The sequence below is a fragment of the Geotrypetes seraphini genome, chromosome 1 (assembly GCF_902459505.1).
Source record: "Geotrypetes seraphini chromosome 1, aGeoSer1.1, whole genome shotgun sequence".
NCBI classification, from domain to species: domain Eukaryota; kingdom Metazoa; phylum Chordata; class Amphibia; order Gymnophiona; family Dermophiidae; genus Geotrypetes; species Geotrypetes seraphini.
The window spans coordinates 338,246,295-338,266,855 of NC_047084.1; the positions used below are offsets into that span (position 1 = coordinate 338,246,295).

The 20,561-nt window shown below is 43.8% G+C and overlaps 1 protein-coding gene across 1 annotated transcript in view; it reads left to right on the forward strand.

The window, feature by feature from the left end:
- Nucleotides 1–20,561, forward strand: part of AMTN (amelotin) — a 108,543-nt gene that overhangs the window by 74,937 nt on the left and 13,045 nt on the right. Inside the window, exon 5 of the mRNA XM_033960279.1 lies at nt 14,392–14,457. Within this exon, the coding sequence (XP_033816170.1) occupies nt 14,392–14,457 (66 nt within the window). The remainder of the gene's footprint in view (nt 1–14,391; nt 14,458–20,561) is intronic.

Consider the following 20,561-nt stretch of genomic DNA (forward strand, 5'->3'; position numbering starts at 1 on the left):
TAACTATTTCTACTCAGCCTTGATTCTGAATCTCTTTTGGCAGGATCCACATCTTCACCCTACATTTAGAAATCTACCAGTGATCTCAGGATATCAGCAAGTAAGACAATGTATAGTTTATTAAAACTTATTATACCATGTATACCAAACAGATGGAGCTAAGTGATGTACACGATCTAAAGCAATAAAATATAAAACCCCAATGTATAAAACAGGAAAGATAAACAATCAGCCCAAAGCAGACAAACAGATTCTAACATATAGGGCCCTATTTGCTAAGCTATTATCTATTAATGAAGCAATTAAGACTAAATTCTCTGTATGGCACTGAAAAATTGGCCACAGGCAAACAGAAGAACACCTTGCCTTAGTATATAAGTAGACAAGCAGAAAAGCAAGGGAGGTGTCTTTTCAACCAATGATCGAGCCTTTATTCAAATTAAGTTGTCCCGACAAGGATCCCAGTGTCGGCGTATGGAAGACGCCTTCCTCAGGGGACACTTGGGTGCTTGGCACGGATTCCAAAACACTTTTGTGTGGTACAGTGGTTATAACTACAGCCTCAGAACCCTGAGGTTGTGGGTTCAAACCCACGCTGCTCCTTGTGACCCTGGGCAAGTCACTTAATCCCCCCATTGCCCCAGGTACATTAAATAGATTGTGAGCCCACTGGGACAGACAGGGAAAAATGCTTGAGTACCTCAATAAATTCATGTAAACCGTTCTGAGCTCCCCTGGGAAAACGGTATAGAAAATGGAATAAATAAATAAATTTTGAAGACAATCTGCAGTGCTCTCAGAGCACTGCAGATTGTCTTCAAAATTTATTTATTTATTCAAGACTGTTTGATAGGCTGGTATCTTAATGCATTCTGCTTCATTTTTTAATCAAGTTCCTTATATTCAACTTGATGTATTTTATCTGTTCTATGTATTACTTCTTTCCCTGCCATGCTGGTATTTTATTGCATGTCTAGCTGGCATTTAACAGTTCTTTATAAACTGTCATCAGTGCTTCCCCAATTTTCAAATCGTGCACTCAGCACTTGGTGCTCTACCCCTTGGTCCGGAAAACAAAGACACTACACAAGCGTTTTCAACTAGTGTGGAATTTATTAGGCCGCAGCCATAACAGCACTATTACATCACAACTGTCATCAATTGAGCATAATAACCAATCAGGTATGACCCCCACATGATCAGGTGCACAGCATATGCCTCTTCATCCTCTCCGAATGTGGGTTGCCGTAACAGCTTCCCCTGCTCGCTGGACCTATCCCGTTCAAGGATGTGTCCTCTCATCAGCAGTACGTTGCTGTGAAGATCAGGGCCTGGCCTCCCTGCCGTCCAAGCAAGGTGACATGCCCAATTTCCTAAGCAATGTAAAGGTGTATGTCGTTGACTCATATGCTGTGCTTACCCTCCTTTCCCGTCTGGCTGCGACAGAAGTAGAGGGTGGGCGGGAGGGAAGCCGCGTCCGCCTCATGTGAAGCCGGATCGAAAGGGGCGACCTCCCCTCCGCTCACCCTAATCTAGCCTACCCCCCCCCCCCCCCCCCCTCCTGCACCTAGCCGATTGGCCCCCCAAGGCTTCGGCTGATTTGTCATCGCTCCTCCCTATGTGGTTCGGAGCTTGTTCTCAAATCGTGCACTCAGCACTTGGTGCTCTACCCCTTGGTCCGGAAAACAAAGACACTACACAAGCGTTTTCAACTAGTGTGGAATTTATTAGGCCGCAGCCATAACAGCACTATTACATCACAACTGTCATCAATTGAGCAGAATAACCAATCAGGTATGACCACCACATGATCAGGTGCACAGCATATGCCTCTTCATCCTCTCCGAATGTGGGTTGCCGTAACAGCTTCCCCTGCTCGCTGGACCTATCCCGTTCAAGGATGTGTCCTCTCATCAGCAGTACGTTGCTGTGAAGATCAGGGCCTGGCCTCCCTGCCGTCCAAGCAAGGTGACATGCCCAATTTCCTAAGCAATGTAAAGGTGTATGTCGTTGACTCATATGCTGTGCTTACCCTCCACTACCCGGGATAGCGAAACCTCGCTTATCGCGGGTTCCCCCCAAGTGCTGTAGCTGCGGCCTATATGCTACCCACTGCATGGGTATGCAAAGGTACTGATAACTTTTCGTACTGAATCGCCTCAGTGTAATGAACATGGGTATGCAAAGGTACTGATAAGATAACTTTTCGTACTGAATCGCCTCAGTGTAATGAAATATACGCAACCCACTGCACGGGTACAGCGCTCCAACTATATATGCCAAGGTACGGGTAAATTCATCCATTGATATTTGCAAAACTTCAGATAAGCGTGTGCTGATAAGCGTTGACAATGTACCGAGGAGCACCTGCAATGTAGGCCGTGGAAGCCTCTGCTGTTGTATATTGCTGAAATTGTGCTGCCGTAGAAGCTGCCGCTGCAGTTGAGGCCGTGGAAGCCTCTGCTGTGATAAGCCTAGCCAATGTAAAGCACATGCGATGTACCAATAAGCGTTGCCAATGTACCGATGTGCTGATAAGCGTTGACAATGTACCGAGGAGCACCTGCAATGTGCTGATAAGCGTTGCCAATATACCGGTGGCCGTGGAAGCCTCTGCTGTTAGAGCCGCTGATGTTGTATATTGCTGAAATTGTGCTGCCGTAGAAGCTGGCGCTGCAGTTGAGGCCGTGGAAGCCTCTGCTGTTGTATATTGCTGAAATTGTGCTGCCGTAGAAGCTGCCGCTGCAGTTGAGGCCGTGGAAGCCTCTGCTGTGATAAGCCTAGCCAATGTAAAGCACATGCGATGTACCAATAAGCGTTGCCAATGTACCGATGTGCTGATAAGCGTTGACAATGTACCGAGGAGCACCTGCAATGTGCTGATAAGCGTTGCCAATATACCGGTGGCCGTGGAAGCCTCTGCTGTTAGAGCCGCTGATGTTGTATATTGCTGAAATTGTGCTGCCGTAGAAGCTGGCGCTGCAGTTGAGGCCGTGGAAGCCTCTGCTGTTGTATATTGCTGAAATTGTGCTGCCGTAGAAGCTGCCGCTGCAGTTGAGGCCGTAGAAGCCTCTGATGTGATAAGCCTAGCCAATGTAGAGCACATGCGATGTACCAATAAGCGTTGCCAATGTACCGATGTGCTGATAAGCGTTGACAATGTACCGAGGAGCACCTGCAATGTGCTGATAAGCGTTGACAATGTACCGTTGGCCGTGGAAGCCTCTGCTGTTAGAGCCGCTGATGTTGTATAGCTGATATTGTGCTGCCGTAGAAGCTGGCGCTGCAGTTGAGGCCGTGGAAGCCTTTGCTGTTGCATATTGCTGAAATTGTGCTGCCGTAGAAGCTGCCGCTGCAGTTGAGGCCATGGAAGCCTCTGCTGTGATAAGCCTAGCCAATGTAGAGCACATGCGATGTGCCAATAAGCGTTGCCAATGTACCGAGGTGCTGATAAGCGTTGCCAATGTACCGAGGAGCACATGCAATGTAAGCGTTGCCAATGTACCGCGGAGCACATGCAATGTGCTGCTAAGCGTTGCCAATGCAATGTGCTGATAAGCGTTGCCAATGTATCGAGGAGCACATGCAATGAACTGATAAGCCTAGCCAATGTATAGAGGGGCACATGTACTGAGGAGCACATGCAATTTGCTGATACGCCTAGCCAATGTACCGAGGAGCACTGAACAGAGGATCGTATCCAATGTACAGAGGAGCACATCCCATGTCCTGATAAGCCTAGCCAAAGCACAGTGGAGCACATGCAATGTGCTGATAAGCCTAGCCCATGTAAAGAGGAGCACATCCAATGTGCTGATAAGCCTAGCCAATGTACAGAGGAGCGTATCCAATGCACTGATAAGCCTAGCCAATGTAGAGAGGAGCACATGCAATGTGCTGATAGCCTAGCCAATGCACAGAGGAGCACATCTGTACAGAGGAGCACATCCAATGTGCTGATAAGCCTAGCCAATGTACAGAGGAGCACATGCAATGTGCTGATAGCCTAAGCTGATAAGCCTGGCCAATGTACAGAGGAGCACATGCAATGCCCTGATAAGCCTAGCCAATGCACCGAGGAGCATATCCAATGTAACGATATGTACTGATAAGCCTAGCCAATGTACAGAGGAGCGTATCCAGTGTGCTGAAAAGCCTACCCAATGTACAGAGGAGCATATCCAATGTACTATGTACAGAGGAGCGTATCCAGTGTGCTGAAAAGCCTACCCAATGTACAGAGGAGCATATCTAATGTACTGATGAGCCTAGCGATGTACAGAGGATCCAGTGTACTGAGGAGCCTAGCCAGTAGAATATCTGGATCAGCGTGTAAATATCACAATATTTATCCCATATTCCCCATAATCCAAGCATGTGAGACCAGTAATATGTGTGTGTTGTAGTTCAGGAAGGAATGCAAACCGTAAGGGAGGCATCGGACCTAATGTCCCGTAAATGCTGTTGAGGTAAGGTGAACTCTCCTTATGAAGGTCTTATAAAACCCCGTATGTAAGTCGTTAAATGGATAAAGCGAAAGTTCAAATTTATTGTTGTGTTATACACCCCAATATAGGACCCAGCTTCTAGTGTATATCCTTCTATGCGATATCCTTCTAATGCCCTGCGGACTTACCTCCCAAATGCTGATTGTCGAACTGCAGATGCTTGTGCTGACAGGATTCCAGATGTCAGCTGTTGTGGTCTCTGGTAATGAGGTCGTAAGCAAGATGGTATGAATAGACTGTGTGGGAAAGAAAAACGTTAATACATGAGGTGTGCAGGAAGTGAGGAAAATGGCTAATGGAGCTCGTGGGGCCCGTTAAGGTCCAGAAAGAAAATTTAAGGAAGCCCAGTCGGATAACCCTGTAATGCTTACCCCTACGCGAAGAGAAGATAAAGTGATACCATAGAAAATTCCTGGATCTGGTTCCCTCGGTTGCAGTCTTCGTTGAAGACAAAAACATCCGCCTACGACTACCTGTGCTCTCGTATGGAGCAAGTGTTGTACAGTAGTATACATCGGAGCCGTGCATCGAATTCTAAGGGCAGGACCTGTGAATCGAAGTTCACGCCGAGTGGATGCAGCCCTAATCTCGGGAGATAAGTCATTGGACTATCTCATTTGCCCTCCCGCTTAATGGAGTTAAAATTCACGGGAGGTGCTGCTCTAGAATTCACGGGAGGTGCTGAGCTCCAGATGTGCGGCCGTAGAAGTCGCGGTGGTAGCACGTGTGCTGGCCGTGGGCCTCTTCGGTGCTGGCGGCTTGGATCGTAACTTGTCGAGATGGCATGGCTATGAGAAATACTAAGAGAATGAGACTGTAAGTAAAGGCCTAAGTAGGGTGGGACCAATAAGCATGCCAACTTGTGGCCTCCGTGATAGGGAGGTTAAGTTATATAACAAATGTAATAAGGAAACCGTCAATCATTAAGTCCGTGAGGTCCTGCAGAGGCTGTGCGGCCGTAGAAGCCGCGGTAGTAGTGCGCGTATGGATCGTGACTTGTGCTGTCGCGAAATACTTTGAGAATGATACTGTAAGTACCGGCATAAGGAGAGTGGAACATGATTGTTTATAGGCATGTCGGCATGTCGTGTCAAAGGAAAACCGAGCGGCTTCCCATTTGTCTTCCTTGTTTAATGAGGTAAAGTTATATAGCAGAAACTTAATAAGTAAAACACAGTACATTTATTGCAAGTTATGGTTAAAGAAAATTCTTGGAACTAAGAAATTTATAGAGAAAGATAATTCACGGAAAGCAGAGTTATAGTTAAAGAAGATTCATAGAAGGAAGAAATGTGATGAGTCCAGTGTCATCGCTGTCTCATTAATAGGAATAACTGGAAGGATAAATGCTTATCTAATGTGTTGCGATTTTAGCCATATTTCATATCCCAAGGATAAGAATTATAGGATCATTAACATTAGCTGATTGGATAGATGGGAAGACTAGAAATAACCGTGAAGCGTCACATCCTCATCTAACACGGCCCTGAAGGCAAGGTATTATATTTAGTCCAGCACATGAAGGCAAGGTCTTATATTTTGTCCAGCCCATTGCAGCAGAGAAGTAGAATCAGATAGCAATAAATCACAGAATGCAGAGAATTAGACTCAGATATCAATAGGGAAAAGGCAACTGTATGGAGTTAGGCAATTTCAAATGGGCATTGAAATAAATAAAGGAGGGGTCTGCACTGGGACCAATGCCTTCGCTAACATATAGATCAATGAACTAGAGATGGGAATAACTAGCAAGATAAATAAATTTGCTGATCCCTCCACTAGCTATGGAAGGGGCTGGAGCAACGTTTTCCCGATGTCCCTACACAAGAAACAGCAGCACTGGCCATGCCGAGACATGTGGCCGCGGCAATGCCTCCACTAACATATAGATCAATGAACTAGAGATGGGAATCACTAACCAGATAAATAAATGTGCTGATCCCTCCACTAGCTAAAGAAACAGCAGCACTGGCCATGCCGAGACATGTGGCCGCGGCTGGCAGCCTCCAGCAGCTTCGCTGGCCGCGTGAGGCAGATGGAAGACTGAGATGGCTGTGCAATAGATGCACAGATATACAAAAACATATATAATTACATGAAGACATGTAAAGTTCCTGGAGGAACAGCTCATGGCTGCCGATGAGACAGACATGGAGAAACCACCGCTTGCCCTGGGATTGGCAGCACGGATACTGCCACCATTTGGGTGCCTTCCAGCTACTTGTGACTGGATTTAGCACTGTGGAAACAGGCCACAAGGCTAAATGGATCATAGGTTCGACCCAGTATGGCCACTCTCATGTTCCCCCTCTGAAGGTGTATCCACATATCTTATCTGAAACCACTCCAGGAAAAGCCGTACACCTGGTCCTGGGCAAGCCGCCCGCCAGGAGCAGAGCTTGTTCTAAAGCATCGTTTCTGCAAAATGGCATAGCAAAAGTTCCCAGTGAATGCTACAGTTGTTTGTTTTTTTTTTTTGAAGCAAATTCCTTGCAAGCTGCTATGTGTTCCCCTTTGCTTTCTCAGCTGCTCTGATCTTGTAGCAGCTAGAAATCCAGATTTATTTGCAAACATTACAGAGACAGTATTTGCTAATTTGCATTAAAATCAATAGCTGTTGAACGATACAAAAGTATCCACGAACATTTAAATTTTATTTTTTTTTTTTTGACTCAGGAACATAGAAAATGCTGCACACAAAATCCAATTTTTGGGTTGGTTTAAAACAAAACTCACTTTTCTTTTATATATATATATATATATATATATAGGGGCTGATACTGAGCTCATTGGTCAAAGGCACCGCCGCCCCCCTCCCCCGCCGCAGCCGACGGGATGCCGCGTGGCCCAGGGCAGCCGAAGGCTGCTATGGTGCCTGGTTCGGGGTGGGAGCAGGGCGGCTGGGAGGTAGTGATCCAATTCCCCCCTCCTCCACCGCCGAAGTGCTCAGGGGGGGGGGCACCCGCCCCGCGGAGCGGGTGAGCGGGTGATACCGCCGCCTCGCCGCGGTCGGAGCTGGGCCTCGCAGCCAAAAGAAAAACCCGGCCGCGTTGGGGCCAGCAAGTGGCTGGCACTCCCGGCCGAAGAAAAAAAAAAACCCCCGATCCGGTCGCATGAGCCCGAGTGGCAATGGGGCCCGTCGAAGTCCGCGGCCGCGTGGACGCCAGAGGACGGAGACCCCAATCCCTCCTTTTCCCCAACGCCAGACGCAGTGGGTAGGAGGAGTCGGCTGGCGCATCCTCGCCCACGCGGCCGCGTCGGCTCGAGCCGACTCAGAATGCACGCAGCAACAGCACTCCTGGCCACAGAGGTTCGCGGCACAGACGGGCCCGTGCAGTGGCCCGACCCCGTCCAAGCCCTCCAGCGCTCTTACCCGCAGATCCCCCACAGCGCATGTGCTGCTGGTACCACGAAGACGCGGCCGTCTCCCGCTCACCTCCAGGCACAAAGCCAGAGAGGGACAAATAGGTGAAGAGATTCCATTAAATATATATATATATTTTTTTTTTTAAACTAGTGTGTTGAGGGTGAGCGGGAGGGAAGCCGCGTCCGCCTCATGTGAAGCCGGATCGAAAGGGGCGACCTCCCCTCCGCTCACCCTAATCTAGCCTACCCCCCCCCCCCCCCCCCCTCCTGCACCTAGCCGATTGGCCCCCCAAGGCTTCGGCCGATTTGTCATCGCTCCTCCCTATGTGGTTCGGAGCTTGTTCTAAACTGTTGTTTTCTTTTCTGCATTATATTGTAAACGCTTTCTGTCTTTATCTGTTTTTAAGTCCATTATTCTAATTTGTATTTTATCTGGATCCCATGTTTTAGCTCACCTTGTTGTGAACCGCCTAGAACTTTTTTGGTATGGCTGTATATAAAAATAAAATTATTATTATTATTAATAATGGTGAGCTGGTTAATATAGTGTATTTAGATTTTCAGAAAGCTTTTGATAAAGTTCCTCACGAGAGGCTCCTAAGAAAATTAGTGTCATGGGATAGGTGGCAAAGTTAAGTTGTGGATTAGGAATTGGTTATCAGATAGAAAACAGAGGGTAGGGTTAAATGGTCATTTTTCTCAATGGAGGAGAGTAAACAGTGGAGTGCCGCAGGGGTCTGTACTGGGACCGGTACTATTTAACTTATTTCTAAATAATCTGGAAATTGGAGCGATGAGTGAGGTGATTAAATTTGCAGATAACTAAACTGTTCAAAGTTGTTAAAACGCCTGCAGATTGTGAAAAATTGCAGGCAGACCTTAGGAAATTGGAAGACTGGGCGCCCAGATGGCAGATGAAATTTAATTACATTACATTACATTAGTGATTTCTATTCCGCTTGTACCTTGCGGTTCAAAGCGGATTACATAAGAAGAAGCTGGACATTTCCAGGAGGGTACGTGACATTTAGGGTAAGACATAGTAACAGAATGAGTATAGACTTGGTAACATTGGATGAAAGCAGTTATATTACATTACATATCAAATCTTTTTCCAGGCGTTGGTAGGTAATATGAATCGGTAGGATGAATTAGGTTGGTTTTTTTTGTGAACAAATGCAAAGTGATGCACATTGGGAAGAATAATCTGAATCACAGTTACCAGATGCTAGGTCCACCTTGGAAGTTAATGCCCAAGAAAAGGATCTGGGTATCATCGTAGACAATACGATGAAACCTTCTGCCCAATGTGCGGCGGCAGCCAAAAAAGCAAACAGTATGCTAGGAATTATTAAAAAAGGGATGGTTAACAAGACTAATAATGTTATAATGCCCCTGTATCGCTCCATGGTGCGACCTCATCTGGAGTATTGCGTTCAATTCTGGTCTCCTTATCTCAAGAAAGATATAGTGGTGCTAGAAAAGGTTCAAAGAAGAGCGACCAAGATGATAAAGGGGATGGAACTCCTCTTGTATGAGGAAAGACTAAAACAGGGCTCTTCAGCTTTGGAAAAGAGAAGGCTGAGGGGAGATAAGATTGAAGTCTACAAAATCCTGAGTAGAGTAGAACGGGAACAAGTGGATTGATTGTTCACTCCGTCAAAAATTACAAAGACTAGTGAACACTCGATGAAGTTACAGGGAAATACTTTTAAAACCAATAGGAGGAAATTTTTTTTCATTCAGAATAGTTAAGCTCTGGAGTGCATTGCCAGAGTTTGTGGTAAGAACGGATAGCGTAGCTGGTTTTAAGAAAGGTTTAGACAAGTTCCTGGAGGAAAAGTCCATAGTCTGTTATTGATAGGGAGAAGCTACTGCTTGCCCTGGATTGGTAGCATGGAATATTACTATTCCTTGGGTTTTGGCCAGGTACTAGTGACCTGAATTGGCCACCGTGAGAACGGGCTACTGGGCTTGATGGACCATTGGTTTCACCCAGAAAGGCTATTCTTATGATCTTATGTTTTTATGTAAATGCACATTATAACCTGTACAACACTCAAATAACTCAGAAATCTATATTCTGCATAAATGGATGTTTCCTTTCTATTGTTTTCCTGCCTTGCAGAGCCGGAGTTGGACTAATTCTTTTTATATCATTTGGGGTCAGGCTTCTGACTGCTTGTTCTCATACTACATTAATTAGTAAATATCACCCAAGAAAATAGAAATTGAATATATAAACAACACACTCTTCTACTCACATGGTGCATGCATTAATTAACTATCGGTATATTTGTGCATCAATTTATAAACTCTTGAAAAGAATCGGACCTTCAGCATTGAATTCACCTTCACAATGCTTTAAACAGCAAGTGAGAGGAATAAGCCTCAGATCCCTACCTACAGTATATTCAAGTAAACATTAGTTATAGGTTATATCGGGTACAGGAACCTCATCAGCATAAAAACCTCCACACTTACAAGCTATCAAGCCTTGTGCAATGCAAACAGGTTCTGATATATGACAAGATCTTCATAAAAACAGTACTTACAGTGGTAAATCAACAGTGTGGGAAATCAACGACACCAATGATGGCCAACGTTTCGCTGTCGGAGCTACTTCACGGTGTACAGAGGTTGATTCATTCCTATAAGACATCACATTTGATTTCCAAAACTGCAAACCTATGTGAAATTAAATAAATAAACAGATGCACCATATCACACCTAGGAAAACTTATAGACCGCCCTCAGCGTTTCTCATTCACAAAGATGGCTGCGGTATTCTGATTCCTCCTTATAAAGAATGACTCGTTTGCATAATGATGTTAGTTCCGTTTCAGATCAGTTACATCCAAATCATAGTTATTCATTCTATAGTGGTTGTTACTTTGATTTTAATTTTAATTATGATTTGAATGTCCCGTTTTCATTCTTATTACAAAAATTGACTCCATTTGAGTCTAGAGTTAAGTCCATGGGGCTCCTCACCGTTCAAGGTATGGATCCAAAATGATTCTCGCTGCCGAAGGAACTGTTTCCGATTTCCAACTGAAGTGGGTGCATAATCCATGGCAAAGCATCCAAGATCTCCAAATGTATGATTGTGTTCTAAACAATTTGACACTATTGGTACTTGTAATTTATTAGTATTCAGGCAATTTTTATGTTCGATGAGCTGTGTTTTTAGGGGATGGGTAGTCTGTCCAACATATAACTTCAAACACGGGCAGACAATAATTTATTTATTTTTAGTATTTATATACAACTTATAGCCTAAATGGTTTACATTCAGGTACTCAAGCAGTTGTCCCTATCTGTCCTGGTGGGCTCACACTATCTAATGTACCTGGGGCAATGGGGAATTAAGTGACTTGTCCAGGGTCACTAGGAGCAACATGGGATTTGAATCCATAACTGAGGCTGAGGTTGTAGCTCTAACCACTGTACCACACACTCCACTAAAAAGGAGGTAGTGCAGGAGGTCTTAGAGTAAGAACAGAATCCCCTTCCCATTCCCAGATCTAAAAAACTCTCTTTGAACTAGAGGTCTGCACGGGAACGGGGATCGCGGGAATCCCCCCCTAACCCACGGGACTCCCACGGGGACCCCCCCCTCTGGCCCACGGGATGGAAGGCTTTAGAAGCAGGATTCGTCCATATAATATAATGGACACGTCAGCCTTAGTGTTCTTCTGTGGTGCAGTCCTTTCCAAATAAACAATTCAACCGACGATTGTAATCTAAACTTAGGCAAAAACTTCCTAACACCCAGGAACAAAAACGAATATTTCTCAACAAGAGAATCTTTGTTTCCCTCAAACTGCTGCGTCAGGAAAAGTGTCTTTAGGAAAAGGGTAATGTAAGTATAGCGGCTCTCACTGAATATGAGTCATACAGCAAATTCTGGACAGATTGGAGGGGTGAAGGTTATCAAAGTGTGATGTGATGAAAATGTGGATTAGGGTTTTGGTAGTGTGTTCAGAGAGGAAGGGTTGGATTGTGGTGATATTATAGAGGAAAAAGTGGCAGGTTTTAGCAATATGTTGTATCTGGGAAAAGAAGGAGAGAATGGAGTCAAAGATTATCCTGAGATTGCGAGCAGACAAGACAGGAAAGATGAGAGTATTGTCCACAGAGATATAGGGGAAGCAAGAAAGTTGATTTAGGCGGGAAGATGAGCAGCTCTGTTTAGGCCATATTCAGTTTTAGATGGCAATGCCGGACAAGCAGGCTGAGATCTCGGATCTGGGTTGCAGTAGAGCTATCTGATGTGGAGAGGTAGATCTGGGAGTCGTCAATATAGAGGTGATACTGGAAACCATGGGAGGAGATCAGCGCTCCAAGGGAGAAAAGGAGTGTTCCCAGGACAGAGCCTTGAGATATACCAATTGATAGCAGGAAGGCTGTGGAGGAGGAACCACCATTGCAAACACTGAAGGTGCAATGGGAGAGATAGGAAGAAAACCAGGAGAGAGCAGAACCTTAGTATCCCAGTTTGATACCCAACGTCTCCTATCTCAAAAACAGGCACCTAATGCAAAAAAGACACCCTTGATCTACCCCTAACTAGGCCCACTTTTAACTATGCGCTTTGTACTAGATGCCTAACGGTCGTAGAATCATGCCTACCAAGTTAGGATGTTTAGGCTCCTAACTTTCATTAAACTTTACTTAGTGCCAATTAAAAGATGTTGAGTCCCGATTTTGGGCACCGATTTAGCTTATTAATTAAGTTAGGCGCCTACATCGGCTAGGTGCGCTGATGTAGGCTCGTAACTTTAGGCACACTTTATGGAATTTGGGGGATAGGGTCAGATATGGTGCCGGAAAAATCAGCGTGGAAAAATAATCGTGCTTAGCTCTGTTCTCTAAACCGCCTAATGCTAGAAGTGGTTTGTAGAGTATGCATAGCGGCTAGCCTCATGACTAAAATGTAGGCCCGATCATTTACACCAACTAAAGCCTGGTATAAATACCCATGATTAAATTCTGCCTAGATTGGGCGTATTCTCTATAACAGTGCACACAATTATAGGAATGTCCACGGCTTGCCTATGCCCCCCTCCCCCCAGGGCCATGCACCCTTTTCAGATCCCCGCATTAGAATTTACGTGCACCACTTTATAGAATAAGTTGATAATGGCTTGTTTGTGCCTAATTATTGGAGCTGATTGGCTCATTAAACAATTAAGTTGTAAATAATTTGGATTCACAGCCAAATTTGTGCATGCAACTTTAGTCACCATATATAGAATCCAGGGGACAGAGTACATCCACATATCCTGCCTCAAAGGTTTCCTGTCCTTCTGTAGTCTCCTTAGGGGTGCGGTGTTCAGCCTAGATTCTTTGAATCTCTTGCCCTTTTACTGTCCTGTTGATTATGTATTTCCTTCCCTTTCTTTTTTTTTTTTTGTAAATCTTTATTCATTTTTAAAACTACATTTGTACATAATACTTAAATCATTTACATAGAATATTAGAATTGAAGCAAAATAAACTTACCAAGATTATTAACAAAAAATTATTCTCCCTTACCCTTCCATCAGTTAATCAATAAATAAAATTATGTTAAGAACCTAAACATATCCATTAAACAATTCCAAAAAACTCTACCCCCCTACCTCCTCCCAAGATGTGTATGATTTCCTATCTACAAATATCAGTCTTTACAGTACTTAGTTAATGGTTCCCAAACATCCATGAATTTTTTGTAACTACCCTTCTGAATAGCCATAAACCTTTCCATCTTAAAAACATAACATAGGGACTCCCACCAAAATGAATAATTTAATCTATCCCAGTTTTTCCAATTTCTTAAAATAAGCTGTATGGCAACCCCTGTCATTATAAAAAGAAGTTTATTATTTCTCAAAGATATTTGACTCTTTTTCCTCATAAATGTACCAAATAAAATTGTATCATACGATAACGCCACTGGATTCTCTAATAGATTATTAACTTGATCCCAAATAGAATTCCAAAATTTCAGTATCAAAGAACAATAGTATAATAAATGATATTGATTTTATATATATTTAAAGCGCTCTGAAATCTTTCTAAAGGGTAAACGACTGTATCATATCATAATAAACTTGAAACTTCTATATGTGCGCAGTGCACTGGCATTTGTGTGCAAATAGACTGGCTCTGGGATCCTATTTTATAAAGGCACATTGGTTGGGTTACCAGACATCCGTGAAAACTCGGATGTGTCCTCTTTTTAGAGGACTGTCCGGGTTCCCAGATGGACTTTCCTAAACCCGACAGTTTGTCTGGGTTTTGGAAAGCCCCGATGAGCTCTGGCCGTATCAAGATGGACATTATACTATAGACTACGTCTATTTTTATGACTTTCGTTTTATTGATTTAATAAAGTGTTCCCTTGGTTGATATTCTGATATCTCTTTTGCCTCTTGTTTCTGGTATATATGGACTGTATCATGCGATTTTATAGTAGGAGGCCCTTAATATATGGTGAAATGTTATTGTTGTTCGTTTGATTTTTTTGTAGCTAATTCCTTCCATTAATCTTATTCCACTGACATCATTAATGGCACCTGGACAAGACATTCAACCTGTAAGTCTATTTTATTTTTCATTAATTCTCATTCATTATCATTTTTGCACCGTTTCTGTTAGTCTTAATAGTAAACATTATTATCGCTGGTTGTGAACAAAATAAAGACTTGCAACCTAAATACTAGAATATTCTCTGACAGACCACAGGATTTAATAGATTAAACTAAGAGAAAGACCACAGGAAGGCCCAGTATAGTGAGAAATGTTTCTTAAGAAGCCAGACTAGAATATTTTACAAGAGGCTCAGCCAAATGTAGAGCATTTTATAACATAGGTGCAGGACTGCACGTGTATGTCGGTAAGAGCCTGGTTCAAATGCCACTGTAACTCCTTGAAGTCATTAAACCCTCTATTGCCTCAGGTTCAAACTCAAATTGTGAGATCTCCAGAAACAGGAAAATATCTACTGTACCTGAATGTATAGTGCTTTGATAGATTTCAGGCTTGCAGGCAGTATATAAGAAATAAATAAACTAATTACTACAGATTGAAAATAAAGTTAAGCATTCAAAATCTAGGCACTAAGGCCCAGATTCTAAAACCAGCGCCAGTAGGTGCTCTACCAGTGCCTAAGTTAATTGTTTTATATGACTATTAACAGTATGGTAATTGACCATACCATTAAAATCCAATTGAAAGGAAAAAAGTAGACACCATGAGGCATCTACAAAACACGGCACTGGAATCGCGTCTACATAGATGCTTAGTGGTGCCGAATGTAAAAAAAAAAAGGCTTGATTACAGGCGAGGTTGACATTCATAGAAACATAGAAGGATGACGGCAGAAAAGGGCTACAGCCCATCAAGTCTGCCCACTCTACTGACCCACCCCATTAAGTCTGAGTGCTGATGACCTAGTTCCTTAGCTCGACCCTCGTAGGGATCCCACGTGGATGTCCCTTTTATTCTTAAAGTCGAGCACGCTGGTGGCCTTGATCACCTGCACCAGAAGTTTGTTCCAGTGATCTACCACCCTTTCTGTGAAGCATGATTCTACATCAAAAGTAGGTGCCAGAAATGTAGGCCTATAAAATCCTTTGACGCAGGTCACGATTCTGAAAGCGGGACCGTAATAGGAGTAACACACGACTGGTGCTGTTTTTTTTTTGCAGGCACCTGCCGATTATGGTGTCACTTTCAGAATACAGGCCTAAGGGTCAGATTCAGTAAATGGTGCTCAAATTTAGGCACCAGAAAATATCAGTGCAAAGCACTATTCCATAAAGGGTGCACCGGGCTGAGCGCCTTTTACAGAATAGCACTTTCTCGTAGAGTGAATTCCCACACCCAGCTTTGGGTGTGAGGATTTATATGGGCTGAAACTTGGTGTGAATCCTGGTGTGCAAGCTGTGTGTAATGTCCTGGTATAACACTGTATCTAAATACTTGGATGCACCTGACCTGCCTGTGCTCCTCCCATGGCCACACCCACCCACATGAGACACTTTAGAGTAGTGGTCTCAAACTCAAACCCTTTGCAGGGCCACATTTTGGATTTGTAGTTACTTGGAGGGCCTCTGAAAAAATAGTTAATGTCTTATTAAAGAAATGACAGTTTTGTATGAGATAAAACTCTTTATAGTTTATAAATCTTTCCTTTTGGCTAAGTCTTAATAATAATATTGTCATTTATAGCTAAAGAGACACATGATCAAGAAACTGTTTTATTTTACTTTTGTAATTATGATAAACATACCGAGGGCCTCCAAATAGTACCTGGCGGGCCGCATGTGGCCCCCGGGCCGCGAGTTTGAGACCACTGTTTTAAAGGATCTCTAATTAGAAAATGAAGGATGTAAAGTAAAGAACTAAGGCCAGTATTGGACAGACCTGTATGGTCTGTGTTCCATATATGGTGATTCGGTGTAGGATGGGCTGGGGTGGGCATCAATATGAACTCCACTAATATGGAACAGGAGGATGTTACTGGCCAGACTTTACGGTAGATGTCCTGCAAACAAGGGGATAGTTGGATAGGCTGAAGTGAGCTTGGACGGCAACTTCAGCATTTGGAACCTAGGACAATACTAGACTTTACAGTCTATGGCACAGAAATATCAAAGAAGAGACAAGTTAATCTAATCAGATATTTTTAATGGGTATAACTAATGGGTAGACTAGATGGACCATTCAGGTCTTTATCTGCCGTCATTTACAATGTTACTATGGGCTAGATTCACAAAGGGCACGGATCGGATCCGGGGGGGCTGATTCATGAATCGCCCTCATGCAAATGAGGGCGATCGGAATCACGCCCCCATCCGACTGTCGGGATTGCTCTCTAGCGATCCCAACGCATGCGCAGATCATCTGTAAATGGTCTACGCATGATCAAGAGCAGTGACCTTATTCTTTCTTTTTTTAAACTTTACTTTTGTTTCTTTTTTACTTCACGAGCCCGTGGTTTTAACCTGCTTTAAACCCACGGGTTAAAACCACGGGCTCATAGTGCGGGGAAGGGCAGGAGAAATTCAGGGAGAGAGCGGGGTGGCAGGAGAGATTCGGGGCAGGCAGGCAGAAGAACGGGAGATTTGGGGCAGGCAGGCAGAAGAACGGGAGATTCGGGGCAGGCAGGCAGAAGAACGGGAGATTCGGGGCAGGCAGGAGAGAGCAGGAGATCGGGGCTGAGAGCAGAGAAGCAGGGAAGAGAGCAGAGCGGCAGAAGGCAGGGCAGTTGGAAAGGACCTCAGTGACTGGTCCTCAGCAGTTGCTTGTTTGTGAACGGCCAGCCCAGTCGGTGTTGCAGGGTTTTGGTTAGTGAATCGCATCCCTGCCGTTCCCCTTATTTGCATGCGCGGATCTGAAGATGGTCGGCAGGGAATCGGGCCGAAGTAAAATCAGGTCGCAAAGGGGTCGCAAACCAATCAGTACACGATCGGTTTGCTTAGTGAATCTAGCCCAATGTTACTATACAGTTATTTTATTTGATATACCGCCATTATTAACAAAAAAAAGTAAAATCAAACTGGTTAACAATAGATAAAAATCTAAGGGAAATAATTTTTAAAAAATAAAATAAACACAACAGGAAAATGTCTGCTGTACAATTAACAATACAAGACACAAAATGACATTAAAGGGCAGGAAAGGTGAAGAAAGCAAAGGAAGAACTAAACTGAAGTATTAAGACCTAGAGTAAATGCCAGTTTGAAATAATAGGCTTTCAAATGTGATTTAAATAATCTAAGAGATTTTTCCGTGCGCAGATATAGCGGTGACGGAGTTCAAAAAAGCGTGGGATGAACACAGAGCATCTAGAATTAGAAAATAGTAAATATTGAAGAACTAAGGCCAGTACTGGGCAGACTTGCACGGTCTGTGTCTGTATATGGCCATTTGGTGGAGGATGGGCTGGGGAGGGCTTTAATGGCTGGGAGGGTGTAGATAGACTGGAGTGAGATTTGACGGAGACTTCAGTAGTTGTAACTTAAGAACAGTACCAGGCAGAGCTTTGGATTCTTGCCCAGAAATAGCCAAGAAGAAGAAGAAAAAAAAACCAACAAATTTTTAGATTGAATCAGGTTGGGCAGATTAGATGGACCATTCGGGTCTTTATCTGCCGTCATCTACCATGTTACTATATTACTATGGAAGGGAGTTCCAGAGCTTTTGGGGCCATTACAGAGAAACTAGCATCTCTGTAAATGTCTAGAAAAAGCTGTCTAATTGATGGGCTGGTCAGTGAGGATTGATTGGAGGCACGCAGCTCCCTTCTAGGAGAGTAGGGAATCAGATGAAAAAATAAAATTAGAGGAGAACCAGAATCCGAATCCGCGGTTTCAGCATCCGTGGATTTGATTATTCGCGATTTTAAAACAAAAAAACATTTAAATTTTTTGGGCTATTTTAAGCCCTGAAAGCCCCCCCTCCCCCTTAAGCTTTACCAGGTGGTCTAGTGGATTTTCGGGGCAAGAGCAATCTTCCCATGCTCCTGCCCTGTGCAGATTGCTCATAGGAAATGGCTGGCTTGAGCTCCCGTCGTAGTCTCGAGAGACTATGGAAGCTCAAGGCAGCCATTTCCTGTGAGTGATTTGCACAGGGCAGGAGCATGGGAAGATCCCTGCTGCCCAAAAACCCGTTAGACCACCAGGTAAGGCTTAAGGAGGGGGCTTACAGGGCTTAAAATAGCCAGGGGGAAGTGGGGATTAGGGGCAGAACCAGCCCAAATATTATTCGTGGATTTTTTAATATTCGAGGACTGGCTCTGCTCCTAACCCCTGTGGATAAGGAGGGAGAAGTGTATATGTATAAAGAATCCTGAAGGAGATGGGAAGCAGGTAGGAAGAAGTGTGCGTGAATCCATATTACTGCCAATTAACTCTAATTAACCCCAATAATTGGTTACTAGCTCCCAGGTGACTAATTAAGTTTATGCATACATCTAGGCTCCACACTCAAATATGGGAACCTATACAGAATCTGGGGGTAAGCTAGTATGAGTTCTATAACAGCAGATTTATGCATCCAATGCAATAAAGAATTTCGGTCAGCAATTAGTTGCCTAAATATAGGCAGGACAAATAGAGAATACTTGCCTCGTAACAAAAGAACAAACAAAAAAGATCAAAAAAAGTCAAGGGAGATGTCTTAAATCAACTATATTTAAGCTTTATGATTAAAAAGTCCCAATAAGGATCCATGTTTAAGCATCAACAGATGCCTTCATCAGGGGACACTTAGATTTGATACTAAAAGTTTATAAATTCACGGGTCGCGGGAGCACTAGATAGAGAGCAAACAAACAGTGAAACTGCAAGTGACTTAAGACATCTTCCCTTGCCTGTCCTTTTGTTTGTTGCCTAAATATAGACACCACCAATTACACTTGCTCTTTGGCCCGTGTAAATAAGCGCGCCTTTATGACCTTAGGCAAGTTGCTTAACCCTCCACTGCTTTAGATAGAAAACTTGGATTGTAAGTCCGCTAGCAAATACAGCGCTGTATACGTCTCCTAGCACCATAGAAATGATGAGTACTAGTAATTAAACACCTGACTGTATTCAATACAGCGCACACTTAAATAGTCAAAACGCCCATGTCCCGTCTATGCCCCTCCTATGTGAATGCCTCCTATGCAGTTACACACTTGAACTGCCAAGTGGCTTGAGATGGTTGTAACAGTGGCTGTTGTGTGACTGTTGAGCGAATGGTGTGTGGCGTGGGGAGTGTGCTTCTTGTTTGCCTGTGGTTTGGTGAGTCCTAATAGTATGAAAAAGTTATGGCAAATGGCCCAGTTTGGCTTTGCCCTCATGAGGCGGAGATGGTAGACAGGGACAGATTCTTCAGACTGTGGGGAACCACAAGTACAAGGGGGCACTCAGAGAAATTGAAAGGGGACAGGTTTAGAACGAATGCTAGGAAGTTCTTCTTTACCCAGAGGGTGGTGGACACATGGAATGCGCTCCCGGAGATTGTGATAGGACAGGGCACGCTACGGGGGTTCAAGGAAGGTTTAGATAAATTCCTGAAGGATAAGGGGATTGAGGGGTACAGATAGAATTAGAGGGTACAGATAGATTTAGAGATAGGTTATAGGAAAAGGCAGGAACCACCTATCAGGTCGTGGACCTGATGGGCCGCCGCATGTGCGGACTGCTGGGCGCGATGGACCTCTGGTCTGACCCAACGGAGGCAACTCTTATGTTCTTATGCTATTTCTCCTTCTGATGGACTTTGACCTGCATCCACGTGGACTCTCTTTTCCTTTTGGGGAGACATCCTTCTTGTTCTTTCATCTTTGTTGTTCCTATTCCTCCTGTTTTGCCATTTTGATGTGTGTACTTTTTTGTATGAGCCATTTGCCATTCTCAATAAAATATCTAAAAAAAAAAAAAGAGCTGCCAAGTTATAGAATAGCATTTAAAAGCACACAGGTGCCTACCTATATTCCCTTACCCTTTCTCCTCATCACGCCTTTTCTCATATCCTACCTCAGCAGCATGTATAGATTCACCCTTGTCCTGTTTGTCATAACTAGACGGTAAGCTTTTGTGAGCAGGGGCTGTCTCTTGTGTATTCAATGTACAGTGTTGCATGTGTCTGGTAGTGCTAGAGAAATAATTAATATTATTATTAGTAGTAGTAGTAGTAGTAGTAGTAGAA